Source organism: Podarcis vaucheri, assembly GCF_965113315.1.
Source record: "Podarcis vaucheri genome assembly, chromosome: 4".
NCBI lineage: Eukaryota > Metazoa > Chordata > Lepidosauria > Squamata > Lacertidae > Podarcis > Podarcis vaucheri.
Window position 1 is genome coordinate 22,017,066 of NC_138762.1, and position 13,545 is coordinate 22,030,610.

The window sequence follows — 13,545 nt, forward strand, 5'->3', positions numbered from 1 at the left end:
CTACAATATAACAATCAGTGATGGTCCTCTCCATAAACGGAGAGAGGGTCGTGTGCTTCATCCTGGCTGCCTGCCATTCATCAACCTCTGCAAGTTAACAATTGCAACTTAGTTGCCCAAAGAGTTTATGTTGTTCAGGAAACAGCATGTTGGTTACTCATTCAATGATGCAAACTCGCAGTACTGTACAATTGTTTGTTTTTAAAAGACTTTTAAAGAGAAAACAATCCATTCAGTTAAACTGTTGCTTAACATAAATAAATAAAAACCAACGACAACCCAGCAGTTCCCTCGGGCTCTTTCCGGAGTAGCAAACGGGAGTGCCGCTACACTAGCCCTGGGCGATCCGAGCCCCGCTTGCTTTCATATTTCACGTGGCGCGCAGAACCTGCCTGGCGATTGCCGATCTCGCGTTCTGGAAAGCGGCCGTCGCTTGCTCTGGCCTGGGAAGGCGCGCGCGCACGCGCAGACGGCTTCCTCGGGGGTTGGCGGCCGCCATGTTTTGCCCCGCGTTACCATAGCAACCGGGCCTCGCATCGCCGCCGGGCCTCCCAGCCCGGCTTCTCTCCTGTCTCTTGAGGCTGGGCCGTGGAGTAGCAGCTCTATCGCCCACCCACCCCACCTCCCCGCCTCTCAGCGAACCGCTCCCTGCTTGGTATGCCTTGCCGGGCCCCCTTCCCCTTCGACACCGGTTTCAGGGCAGCTTTTATTATGAATATTACTTAAATAGCCTTCACTGCCCACTTTTGTTTCGCATCGTGAGGCAATCCTAACGAGGCCTGGAAAATCGCCCCCCCCCCGTCTCTTTCACCAGATCCCGGGTCGAGTCCCCAACGTGATGCCCGTCTGAAGAGCTCTCCTCCTCCCAGGTCCCCCGAGCCTCCCGCGCTTCTGCCGGCCGCCATGCCTCTGGACGGGGACGGCGATGGAGACAAGAGGAAGATCTTCATTTCGGCCACGGCCGCCAACTACTTCGGTCTGTCGTCGTCCGCCAGCCTCGCCCCGCTCTCGGGCGGCCCCGAGCTGGCCAACTTCTTGGACGACGGCAACGAGTTCCTGCTGTGCGTGCAGCACTCGGAGGACCACCAGATCGTGGTCTCCAACAGGGTACGGGGCTTGCCTTCTTGAGAAGCTGCGGCTCCGAGCAACGCAAGTCGAGCCCGACGGCGGAGCCCCGTGGAATCCAAGGGGGATCACCCCCCCCGAGTTTAGGATCGCACCGGCGCTTGGGGCAGGATGGCTTGAAAAAGTTGGGTTTGCTCCCAAGAAACAAGCCAGGAACGAAACGAGGCTTTATTTCAGCCGGGCCAGACACCCAGTTTGGCACCCTTCCTTGCACATTTGCGTACACACACACACAGAGAGAGAGAGAGGCTGGGAGCCCCAATGGTGTCCCTCTGGAGGCTTCATCTGGGGCAAACCCCCGGCCAAATGTAGCTTCGGCTTCCTAGGATTGCACTGTTAGGACTACAGCCTGCTATACAGCAGGGGCAGTGCAGTTGGTAGAGCACAAGAGTCTAAAATTTGAGGGTTGTTGGGCAATGCAGAAACCTTGTGGTCCCTTCCCCCTCTGCAATTCTATGATTCTTTGGCATCCTGAGAACTGAGGGTGAGGAGGAGGATTGCAGCTTTGTAGCATGTTTGCATGTTTTGAGGATCCCCTTGTGAATCCAGGCTTCTAGGCACTTGAATGCTGGGATACTATCTGGTATGCCTCTTACAAGTCTGCCACTCTGCCCTGCCAGGGCTCCTGTGCTTTTATAACAGCTGGGCGGATGACTGACAAGTGGAAATTTGTCAGAGGAAGTTTTTCCTCCCTTACTACTTTTTCAGCTGAATTGAACCTGGAAACTGGCGGAGTCAGGCCAGAATCGATGTAATACACTCAGGCTTTCTGATTCCTATCAATAATCTGGTTGCTGAATTCTGCACTAGCTGTAGTTTCTGGACTTTCACCAAAGGCAGCCCCACATGTAATGCACTGCAGTAATATATATAAGAGAGAGATTAGATTACAGCAATAAAACATCCAAGTATACCACAGTATGTGATGTATGATCCAGTTACTTAACATACTAGAGAAATGGGTGTGCAGAACTCTTCCTGAGTAGGTGCTCATCCTTTGTGGATAGATAGACTGAGGCTGTGTGCATTCTCATTTAGGATTTTATAGGAGGCCTACAAATTTCCCCCTGAAATTAATGGAGCTTAGACTGTAGTGCTGCAGTGCTTAGACTACACTTATTTTAATCTGTTTCCACTGTTTTTATTGCATACGTATAAGCTGAGGTGGGCAGAAGGAAGTTGACCACGACCACCTTCAGGTGGATCACCTGTTGCATACTATTTGTTGGAATTATTATAAAGAATGCTGAACTAGATGGTCAGATCCAGCAAAACAAGCCAGATTCTTAAGCAAAAAGACTTGCACCTTTGTTTTTTTTAAAAGGAGGAAAAAATAGCAGGTTGCAGATCATGGGAAAGACCTCTGCTTAAAACTCTGAAGACTGGGCTAGGTAGACAAATAACCTTCCCTGGTATAAAGTAGCTGCATTGACGCAAATTAGCTGCAGTTTAATTGATAAGTGATCTTAAGTATTCATGGTTACATTCCAAAGCATTGGAAAACGATTGGGATTTTAGCAAAACAAAAAAGCAAGTTACAAACCTGAAGTGAGTCTTCCCATATGCTGTACAAAACACTCAGGCAACATACTACTGATTCTTGTATATAATGTAGAGCAGTGGTCTCCAAACTGCTCTGTGAAGCATCTCCAGTGCTCTGTGAAGAGATTAGAAAGAACAATGCACATACATGCCTTTGGCATAAGAGCAACAATAGTGCTCTGTGACAAATTTCCCTCCAGAAAAGTGCTCTGCGACTAAAGTTTGGGAACCGCTGATATAGAGTATGAGCAAGAAGCACATCACTATACTTGTAATTTACGTGTACTAAAATTTTAGTGGCTTATAAATACTACCACTTTGGTTAAGAAGTTTTCTTCTTTAGACTATATGAATATTTGTGTTTCTTGATTGTATAGGTTGAAGCTGGCAGTTCAGAAGACAGAACGCTGGTATTCTTCAAACTACGACCAGATATAATCACAGAAGAGAACCTTCATAGCAATATTCTTGTATCATCTATGCTAGATTCTCCTATAAATATGCTTTATCAGGCAGTACGGCAGGTATTTGCACCAGTATTGTTGAGGGTGAGTAATGCAATATTCAACTTATTTCAATACACATGCAGGTTTGTTTGTTTTTGCTGCTATTTTACTGTGGTCTGGTTCACACTTCACATTAAACCATAGTGGGGGGGGGTTTAAATGCTTTAATGTGAATGAGTTGAAGTTCCTGAATAGCTCCTCCACTACTCCTTCCACACTGGGGATGAAACAAATCAGAGGCTGGCTTTATGTTTCCCTTAAACAAACCACATTTTGGGAATCCAAGGTTTGTTTTTGGCCTCCTGACTCTGGTTGGTTTGATGAAAACAAACCATGAGTTCTGCTTTGCACATAATGTGAAGTCAGCATCTAGTTTACTTCTTCCCTGACATAGCAAGAGGAACAGAAGAGTGGCTTGGAAACTCTTGAGTAATGTGCAGAACAGCACTCTGGGTGATGCCTTAACCCCTGGCAGGATGGATGTTTGCAAGAGAGCTTGTCTCTCCCATCTCTCCACTCCTAAGGGCCAGTAAAGTTCTGCCCCATGACCTTTACCCCTCCAGCTCCACCACAAGACCATGGAGAGTTTTTATGCAAGGACAAGAAGTTTGTGTTTTGTTTGGGAGCGGACAGGGTAGAGCTGATAGGACCAAGATGAGATGGTGGAAGATCAGAGAGGACTAGGGTGCATTCATTAAGTCAAGATACGACTAGGGCATAAACCAATTTTTTTCCTGCATAGATAGAGGATGATGCCATATTTTTGCAGTGTTGTAAAGAGGAAAGTGGTGCAACCTTGCAACAAATAATGGGAACAAAGGAGGGAGAGGCAGAGCTTTTACCTGTTCAGCATGGTGATATTGTTAAATTAAATTAAAATACTCAAGAAGAAGGGGACGAGGGAAGATTAGAAGTTTAGTCTTGAGCTTGAGATGACAATGTAACATCCAAATGGAAGTGTCACAGAGGCAGAGATGATGAGAGAAAGGTCTGGGGTAGACAGATTGAACTGGATGATGTGTATATGTGGTACAGAAAGCCATGATTTTATGAGCTCACCTCTGAAGAGTGTGTAGTGAGAAAAGCAGAATAAAATCCTGGGGGACTTTACTAGAGGGAGGGAAAGCAGAAGAGTTTCGCACTATGGAAACATAAACAATTAGGTAGGAAGAGAATCATTGGAAGAAAGAATCACTGAGACTTAGTCTTAGGGTATAGAGGTAGCCAAGAAAAGGTAAGAGACCAAACATGTATCAAGGACAGCAGACAGTTGCAGAGAGAGAGAGAGAACGAGAACTGGGCAGTGAGGAGGTCATCGATTATTTTTCAAAAGATGGTTTCATTGCAGGAGACAGCAGCTGTATTGGAGGGAATGGAAAGTGAAGTTAGAGAAACAAAGGAATATAGGGGACTGCCTTACTGTGTCATATTGTTGCTCTATGTAGCTCAATATGGCCTGTACCAAGGGGGGGGGGCTGCAGCTCTCCAGATGTTGGACCACAGGTCCCATCATCCCTAACAATTGGCCATACTTTCTGGGGCCAATGGAATTGGAGTTTGACAACATCTGGAGAGCCTCAGGTTTTCATCCCATAGCTAAACTCGCTGACTGTGGCTTTCAGCTTTTCAGCTTTTGAATCTTACCCAGCCCTGTCCAAAGAGCCCAAATCTTTTGAATGCAAAGCCTGGACTCTACCACAGAGCCATGGCCCCATAGTCTGTAGCCAGTGGGAATGCTCAAAAGAGTTTGGAGGGAAACAACAGAAGGGAGAGAGGGTGTGGTGAAGAGGAGGGATAATGGTATGGCAGATGGCAACTATGAGATGGGATGGGTAAAAGAGAGTACATGGGGGAATCAGATGAGGACCACAGAGAAGGCAACTTATTAAGGGAGATCAGGATGGAGTAGAAGCGGAAAGGGTTGAGGGAGGTGTTGGATAAGGGATGGTTTTAGTGTGAAAATTTTGTCACCTGCTGTCAGGGGATGATTAGCTGCTTGTGCTTAAAATTGTGCCCCTTCAGAGTTTGTGCGGCCCCACAAACCTCTGTGTGTGACAGAGCTCCTCAGACATGTCTGCTCTAGTCACTAGTAGAGTCTGACAGTGGCTGCCTGCGGAAGCGCTTCCAGCAAAGAAGTTCCTTAACGGAAACGCGTCTCCTGGACTCACGACGTGGCAGCTTCCGGCGAAGCATGGGTCTCCCTGCAGTTGCTTCTGACACCTCCCCGCTATTTTCGCTGGATGTGTCTCTCACCCCTTTCTCTCCCCTGCTGTTTCCTGCCTGGGCTGCTGCGTCTCTCTCAGCATTACTGAGATCCTCCTCCAGAGACCCCTCGCTCCCCCTCCTTGTCCCTGCTTTGGCTGCTGACTCTCTCCCAGTCTCTGGGAGCCCTACCAACTCCCTTTCCTCTGATGTCAGTTCCCTGACATCCACCTCCCCTCCAGGGCCCCCTTCTCCCCCGCCCCTACTCTCTCCTCTGGGCGGTGAGGAGCTGAAACCCCGAAAAGAATCCTCTTCATCTTCAGACGTCTCGAACATTTCCCTCCATCGGTCTTCGTTCCGACTCGCTGAATCCTTCTCCACCTCGGAATCAGAGAACCCCTCCAACTCTTCTTCTTCGTCGGTGGTGGCGAAGTATTCCCTCCGGAACCTCGCCACTGGCTGGGGTTTACGAGGGAATCTCTGATGAAAAGTTTCAATCAAAACCTCGTCATCTACATCCTCTGCCCTGACCCAGGTGTTTTCCGACTCCGGCTCCCCTTCCCACATTACCAAATACTCTACTTGCTCTCCCTTCCACCTGGAATCGAGAATCTCCGCTACATGGTAGCTGTGTTCTTTTTCCTCCATAGCTGGTCCCCTATTGACCCTCCCCTCTCTGTCCCCTTTATACGGTGACAGCAACGACCTGTGGAACACTGGGTGCAACTTCATGTGGTTCGGTAACCGGAGTCTGAAAGCCACTGGGTTGACCTGTTGCGTGACTTCAAATGGGCCCAGCCTTTTGGGTCTTAACTTCTTACAACCTCCTTTGAATGGTAACCCTTGGGTGGACAGCCACACCTGGTCCCCCACCCTAATGCTTTCCCCTTCCCTTCTGGTTTTGTCTGCCTGCCTCTTATATTCCTCCTTCGCCCTGTTTAAATTAAGTTGGAGCTGGCGATGGATCGCTTCCATTTCTTCAACGAACTGTTCTGCGGCTGGAACGCTCCAGTTCTCCCCTTCCCCCCCTGGGAAGGCTCGGGGATGACACCCGTGATTAGCCAAAAAGGGGCTCATCCCCGTGGACACGTTCTCTGCATTATTGTAGGCAAATTCTGCCAACGCCAGCTTCTCCACCCAATCATTCTCTCTGTCATTCACATAACACCTCAAATATTGCTGGAGGACACCATTAGCTCTTTCCGCCTGCCCGTTGGTTTCTGGATGACGGGCAGTTGAGAAATTCACCTCTACATGCAATAAGCTCATGAGCTTCCTCCAGAACCTGGAAGTAAATTGTTTCCCTCGGTCAGAAACCACCCTCAAGGGGGCGCCATGCAGCCTAAACACATTTTCCACAAACAATTTAGCGGTTTCTTCCGCTGTGACCGCATGTGAGCAGGCTATAAAGTGGGCCATCTTGGTTAACAGGTCTACCACAACCATGATGGCTGTTTTCCCTTTGGACCTGGGCAGATCAGTCATGAAATCTATTGCCACTGCCTCCCATGGCCTTTCCGGCGTGGGTAGTGGTTCTAATAAACCTGCCGGTGCCCGCCTCTCCCCCTTGGCTCGTTGGCATTGGTCACACCCCCTCACATACTCCCGCACATCTTCCCTGACCTTGGGCCACCAGAATTCCCTGGTAACCAGCCACATGGTTTTGTGTTGCCCAAAATGCCCTGCTGTGGGGCTATCGTGCAGTTGCTTGAGTACCTTTTCCCTCAATTCCCCTTCAGGTATGTATAACGCTCCCTTGTAGTACAACGCCCCGTTTCTCTCCTCAAAACCCCCGGGTTTGTCTCCCTCCCTCCTGAGACCCCTGAGTTTGTCCTGGGCGTATTCATCCTGCACCGTTCCCTCTACCAGTTCCCTTTGCCCCACCAATGCCGCCCCACACACCCAGCGGTCCTCGGGAATGACATGGGTCTCTTCGGGTGCACCCTCTCCCTCCAAATATTCAGGTTTGCGTGAGAGAGCGTCCGCCCTAACGTTCTCTGGGCCTGGTACGTAACAAATCTCAAAGTTAAATTTGGAGAACTCCTGGGCCCATCTCAACTGCCGTTGGTTGAGCACTCGCGCAGTTCTCCAATACTCTAGATTCTTATGGTCCGTGCACACTTGCACCTTCTGTTGTGCACCAATTAGCAGGTGCCTCCATCTCCGGAAGGCCTCATGAATCGCAAGAAGTTCCCGGTCGTACACCGTGTAGTTCCTCTCAGATTTGTTCAGCTTTCGCGAAAAGAAGGCACACGGTCGCCACTCTGACCCCTCCTTCCCCGGCTGCAGAAGAAGCACCGCCCCTATGGCTCTGTCAGAAGCGTCTGTTTCGACCCTCAGCTTTTTTTGTAAATCCACATGTAGAAGTTGTTCATCAGAGGCGAAGGCCCTTTTCAGTTCCTCAAACGCTCGCTCCGCCTCCCCCGTCCAAACAAACTTCTTTTTACTGCTGAGACAGTCCGTGATGGGCGCCGTCAGGTGGGCGAAGTTTCGGATGAACTTACGATAAAAGTTTCCAAACCCTAGGAACCTCTGCACATCCTTCTTGGTCTTGGATGTTTTCCATTCCAGCACCGCTTGAACCTTGCCGGGGTCCATGGCCAACCCCTTGTCTGACAAGCGGTACCCCAGGAATTCCACCTCCTTGGTATGAAACTGACACTTCTCCAGTTTCACCCACAGCCTGTTGGCTTGCAGCCTGCTCAACACTTCTCTGACGTCTCTCACATGTTGCTCCTCATTCTCCGAATACACCAACACGTCATCTAAGAAGGCCACGCAATTCTTGTAGAGCAAAGGCCCCAGTACGTGGTTCATGAAGGCTTGAAAACACGCGGAGCCTGCTTGTAATCCAAAAGGCATAACGAGGTATTCAAATGCCCCCAAAGGGGTAAACATGGTGGTCTTCCATTCATCCCCTTTCCTTATACGTATCAGGTTGTACGCCCCCCTTAGGTCCAGCTTTGTAAAAATCTTTCCTTTCCGCACCCTGGTCAAAATATCATCAATCCTGGGCATAGGAAAAGCCACCGGCTCTGTCACTGCATTTAACCGCCTGAAATCACATACAAGTCTCGGCTTGTCCGTGTTTTTTTTATCCACAAAAAACACTGGGCTACCCCCCGCTGCCTTGGACTCTCTGATGAAGCCTCTCTTCAGGTTCTTGTCAATGAACGCTCGCAACTCCTGCATTTCCCTGTCTGACATGGCATACAACTTGCCTACAGGAAGCTGTGCTCCAGGGAGTAAATTGATCTGGCAATCAAAGGGCCTATGCGGGGGTAGTTGGTCAGCTTCCTTCTCGCTGAACACGTCGCTGAGATCAGCATACTGTGGTGGCACCTTCCCCTTCTCCATCACTTCCGTCCCTGCTAGGGTGGCTTGGGCCCCTGCTGACCCCTTTCCCCCCCTGCAGTGTTCTAAGCAATGTGCTGAACCGAAGGAAACCACTCTTTGATGCCAGCCCACCAGCGGATCATGTAAGGCTAGCCAGCTCATCCCCAAAATAATGGGAGCGCCTCCCAAGGTGGCCACATTAAACGCTATCAGTTCTATGTGCCTTGCCACCCTCATTATCATTGGGACGGTCTGCAAGCTAACTCCTCCTCCCAACAGTTCCCTGCCATCGATCGTGGTCACCTGCAGGGGGTTGCTTAAAGGGATAGTCTGTATCTGATGTTCAGCAGCAAACTCCTTGCTCATAAAATTGCAGGAGCTGCCTGAGTCCAACAGCGCCTTTATTTTTAGGGGGTGTCCATTTTGCAGCTCTAGCGACACTTCAATCACTAGAGCAGGTCGAGGAGCTTCTGGCACGGGCACTTTCACTGCTCTTTGGCCTGGCTGCAGTGCCCTGACGGTGGCAACCAGGCGTTGGCTTTTACCTGCTCCGTTTCTCCCTGCTCTCCCCCCTCAACTGCTCCCACCATCCCTTGCCATTCCTTCCTCTGGGGGCATACTCTGGCAAAGTGGCCTGGCTGTTGGCAGAGATAGCATTTCCGGGCTCCCTTTCCCTCCTTCTTCGCCCCCTCACTGGGCTTTGAAACTGCTCGCGCGCGGGCTGTTCCGATTTCCATCGGCTCTGCCGGCGGGAAAGCTGGCTCAGGAATGTCTGGAATGCGTAACTCCTTCCAACGTTCCCCTCTCCCTTCCCGCCTCTCCAAGGCTCTTGCCTCCTGGCGCGCTCCAATGGTCAGCGCAGATTTGGTCAGCTGATCCATAGACACCGCCCTGGGGCTCCTGGACAGCTCGTCTTTCACAGCCGAAGAAAGACCTTCTTCAAATAGCATCTGAATGGGTGCTGCCGATAAATCCCACCCCAATCTGTGAATCAGCATGGTAAATTCAGTCCAGTACTCACGGACAGATCGGCTTCCCTGCTTGCAAGCCATTAGCTGTCTGCGCACCACCCTTTCCTCAATATCGCTGGAAAACATGATATCCATTGCACGAAAGAATTTCATAGTGTCCTTTAGGATATCGTTGTGCGTTGCCATCAGGGGTCGAACCCAGTCCCGCGCCCCCTTCTCAAGATGCCCAATTACGAAAGCAACTCGCGATTCCTCATCAGGGAACTCATCAAACTGCACATTCAGGGCATATTGCATCTCGGTCCTAAAGGCATGGTAATCCTTGGGGTCCCCCCCAAACTTCTGCACCAATCCTGGTACCTTTCTGGGGAACTGAGTGGTTCTCCCCTTTTTGTCAGCATCCTGAGCCCTTCTCTCCTCGAGCCTCGCTGTCTGCAGCGCAAGTTGGACCTCCAGAGCTTGATACCTTTCTTCCAAGCTTGGACCAGCTCCAACCCCTGCCTCTCCGGTTCCGGCTGGGTTGCTCATGATGCTTTCTCCTGCACAGGCAGCGTACAAAGACTGTCAGACTGCTGTCAGGGGATGATTAGCTGCTTGTGCTTAAAATTGTGCCCCTTCAGAGTTTGTGCGGCCCCACAAACCTCTGTGTGTGACAGAGCTCCTCAGACATGTCTGCTCTAGTCACTAGTAGAGTCTGACAGTGGCTGCCTGCGGAAGCGCTTCCAGCAAAGAAGTTCCTTAACGGAAACGCGTCTCCTGGACTCACGACGTGGCAGCTTCCGGCGAAGCATGGGTCTCCCTGCAGTTGCTTCTGACACCTCCCCGCTATTTTCGCTGGATGTGTCTCTCACCCCTTTCTCTCCCCTGCTGTTTCCTGCCTGGGCTGCTGCGTCTCTCTCAGCATTACTGAGATCCTCCTCCAGAGACCCCTCGCTCCCCCTCCTTGTCCCTGCTTTGGCTGCTGACTCTCTCCCAGTCTCTGGGAGCCCTACCAACTCCCTTTCCTCTGATGTCAGTTCCCTGACATCTGAAATTCTTATTACAGGATGAGAAATGGAGTAGAGAATTTGATCCCAAGCTTCAGAATCTTTTACGAGAGTTAGAGGCTGGTTTAGGTGCTGTTCTGAGGAGAACAGATCCTGCTTACGCAGGAGCCAAATACCGGGAAGATGATGTTCAAGGTACGTGTTTTAACTCTGGTTAATTGGTTTTTGTTACTGTTGTTTGCTAATGTTTTCAAGGTTTTAAAAAATATTTATGGTTGTCTAGAACTTTTTTAATGTTATACCCTGCCCTGGTATCAGTACCAATGAAGAGTGGGGCTTTAGGTTTTTTTAAAAAATAAAAAAAATCACGAGGCACTTATTTACAGACAGTGGAATGTAAATTAGAAATGAATCTGTAATTTGTGTGATACAGCAACCTGCCATTCCAAGTGTCACTTGTAAATGTATCCCCTTGATATCAAAGTTCCCTAGACTTTGAAATAAGCAAATTGAGAATTATGATGTAAGGCTTCAATGCTAGTTAATTCTGAGTCATTCTTCACATTGTATATTTCCATATGAATATATTTTAATTCAGTGTTGAACTGCATTGCAGAGTATAAATTTACTGAGATTTAACAGAAGTTGATTAAATCCCGTAGCATATCTTCAGTCTGTTTCATATACATTAATAGACACAACTCTGAATGTTGTATTTGCTGAATTTGTTTCCTTTTTTTACAGCAATACTTTGTCCAAATGACGAGTTTCAGTTCTGGACAGAGCGTGCTCAACGTGGAAGCAAGTCATCTAGCAAGGAGAGAGCCTCACATTTTAAAGAATTATTTGAAGTCATTGCATATGTGTGTAACTTTTATTTATTCAGTGATGTTCTATATAAAACCTGCTCCAGTCTAGCACAATAGTCACAGCCAACAGCTCCACATGCATGCTTGATTACTATTCCCAGCTTTGAGAGATTGAAACCCTCTTTGCAACTTCAGGGATTTGGCTTCACTGGAGTGTAGTCTTTGCTTGGAAGCATAGTTCAGTGATTTCTTGAAACCGCAAAGAAGGGTTTGAAGGATTGGGTACTCTGCCCATTAGGAATTTGCCCATTTGAATGTTTTTGCTCTCTACAGAAATCAGCAGGTACTCTCAAATGTTTGAGCTTGTTGTTATCTGGCTCCATTTCAAATATTTAGGAATAACGTGGGACATCACGTGCCCTGTGGCACCCAGTGACATCCCTGAGATAGTTGAGAATGTGCATTCATTCATAAACGTTTGGTTGATTGAGCTCTGTTTGTGAGATGTGGTGGCTGGTGAAGTGGCATGCTGGAAGGAAAGTGGTTACCATTGATAAGCAGCATCTGTGTGGGAGGGGCTCCTGATTCCTTATCTGAAATGTTGTGAAGCAGAGGCATGGGCATGCTAGGTTAGCATTGCCAGCACACAGCTCATAAATGACCAGACAAAGCTATGCAGCTGTTGCCGTCTTGCAGTACTGTCTGGTAAGGACATTGGGAATCCCCTCCTCTTCTGCCACCTCTTCCTTCACTGCCAGTCACTAGTTGTCATTGTTTCCTAATATAAGCTGCTTCAGACAATGCATTTGAAAAATGGGCTACAAATAATTTCAAGAAAATAAAATACATTTGCATGTAACTGCATAAAAAACAATATTTTCACAAAAACGAACAGGGTTGTCAGTTCTTGTTGTATTAGGATTTTACTGTGTGTCATGCCTTCAAAGATGCAAGTCAGCTTTCACTAATCTAGTGGCCTCCAGATGTTGATGAACTACAACTCTGGTCAGCCCCAGCCATTGGGTTGGCTGGAGCTGATGGGAGTTATGGTCCAGCAGTATCTGGAAGGCACTAGGTTGGCAAAGGCTGACGTTAAGTAGTGAGCAAATAACAATCAAAATGGCAAAATCCCAAAGCATTTGCAGTCAAGTTTCTTACACAGTATTTTCATTAAAATATTCACAGGTAAAGTCCCGTGTAGATTGTAGCCCTGTTCTTTGGGTAGGAAGTTATGTTTTTAAAATACACATTGTATCTCTAGGATTATTACAATTTGGACAGCTTATCTTTATTTGAAGTTGTGGATTTAGTCGAGACTACACGGGATACTGTAGATGATGTATGGAGACAGCCGGAACATGAACCTTTTCCTCAGCCACGCATGCAAAATCTTTTGGATGTCATAGGTAAAGTTGTTTGTAGAGAAACTCGATTGCGATGAACAGATGCTTAAAATATAGGTTGTTGCTCTTTGAGGAATTTCTAGCATTTTGTTTTAGTACTTATGTGCTTCTCTAGAAGTGCGTGGAGAAGTGCCTGAAAAGGGAAGGTAATATGGAATAAAATTATCTGAGCCTACGTCACTCCTCTTCCTAATGTATTCTGCTCAGTATGAGATTCCAAGTTGTCTCCAGTGTGTTGCAGATTTGCATGGACTGGACACAGATCCTCTGTGCCTTTTAGGGAATCAGATTTATTAAATGAGGATACTGGGTATTTGGCAGTTCTGTGTGAACATACCCATAGTCTGCTGAGCCAATGTTAAATATAACGCGAAAATCTGGGGGTTAGCATTATTCCTCAACCCTTACAAGGATCTTACTGGCTCCTCTACATGTAACCTGTGTGCTGACATGGCTGCTACTCAGAGCTTTCGAGGTAAATCTTATTTGGGTCTGCCTAGATGTGCCCCTGAATCAGATAAAGACATCTCTAGTTGACCCTTCAGCCCAAGTCATTGAACAATCTGTAATGATGCTTGATGCTCCTCATGTCAAGTCAAAATCCAGCTAAGATACAATTCTAGTCTGCAACATGGATTGGCGACTATTATCTCTGTACCTTTTGT

At 48.1% G+C, this 13,545-nt stretch overlaps 1 protein-coding gene across 1 annotated transcript in view; it reads left to right on the forward strand.

Moving 5' to 3' along the window:
* The first annotated feature begins 687 nt into the window (after positions 1-687).
* DYNC2H1 (dynein cytoplasmic 2 heavy chain 1) overlaps positions 688-13,545 on the forward strand; it is a 160,465-nt gene continuing 147,607 nt past the window's right edge. The window contains exons 1-5 of the mRNA XM_082219683.1: positions 688-1,107; positions 3,045-3,215; positions 10,728-10,863; positions 11,413-11,531; positions 12,739-12,883. Of these exons, the coding sequence (XP_082075809.1) occupies positions 904-1,107; positions 3,045-3,215; positions 10,728-10,863; positions 11,413-11,531; positions 12,739-12,883 (775 nt within the window). The 5' untranslated portion in view covers positions 688-903. The remainder of the gene's footprint in view (positions 1,108-3,044; positions 3,216-10,727; positions 10,864-11,412; positions 11,532-12,738; positions 12,884-13,545) is intronic.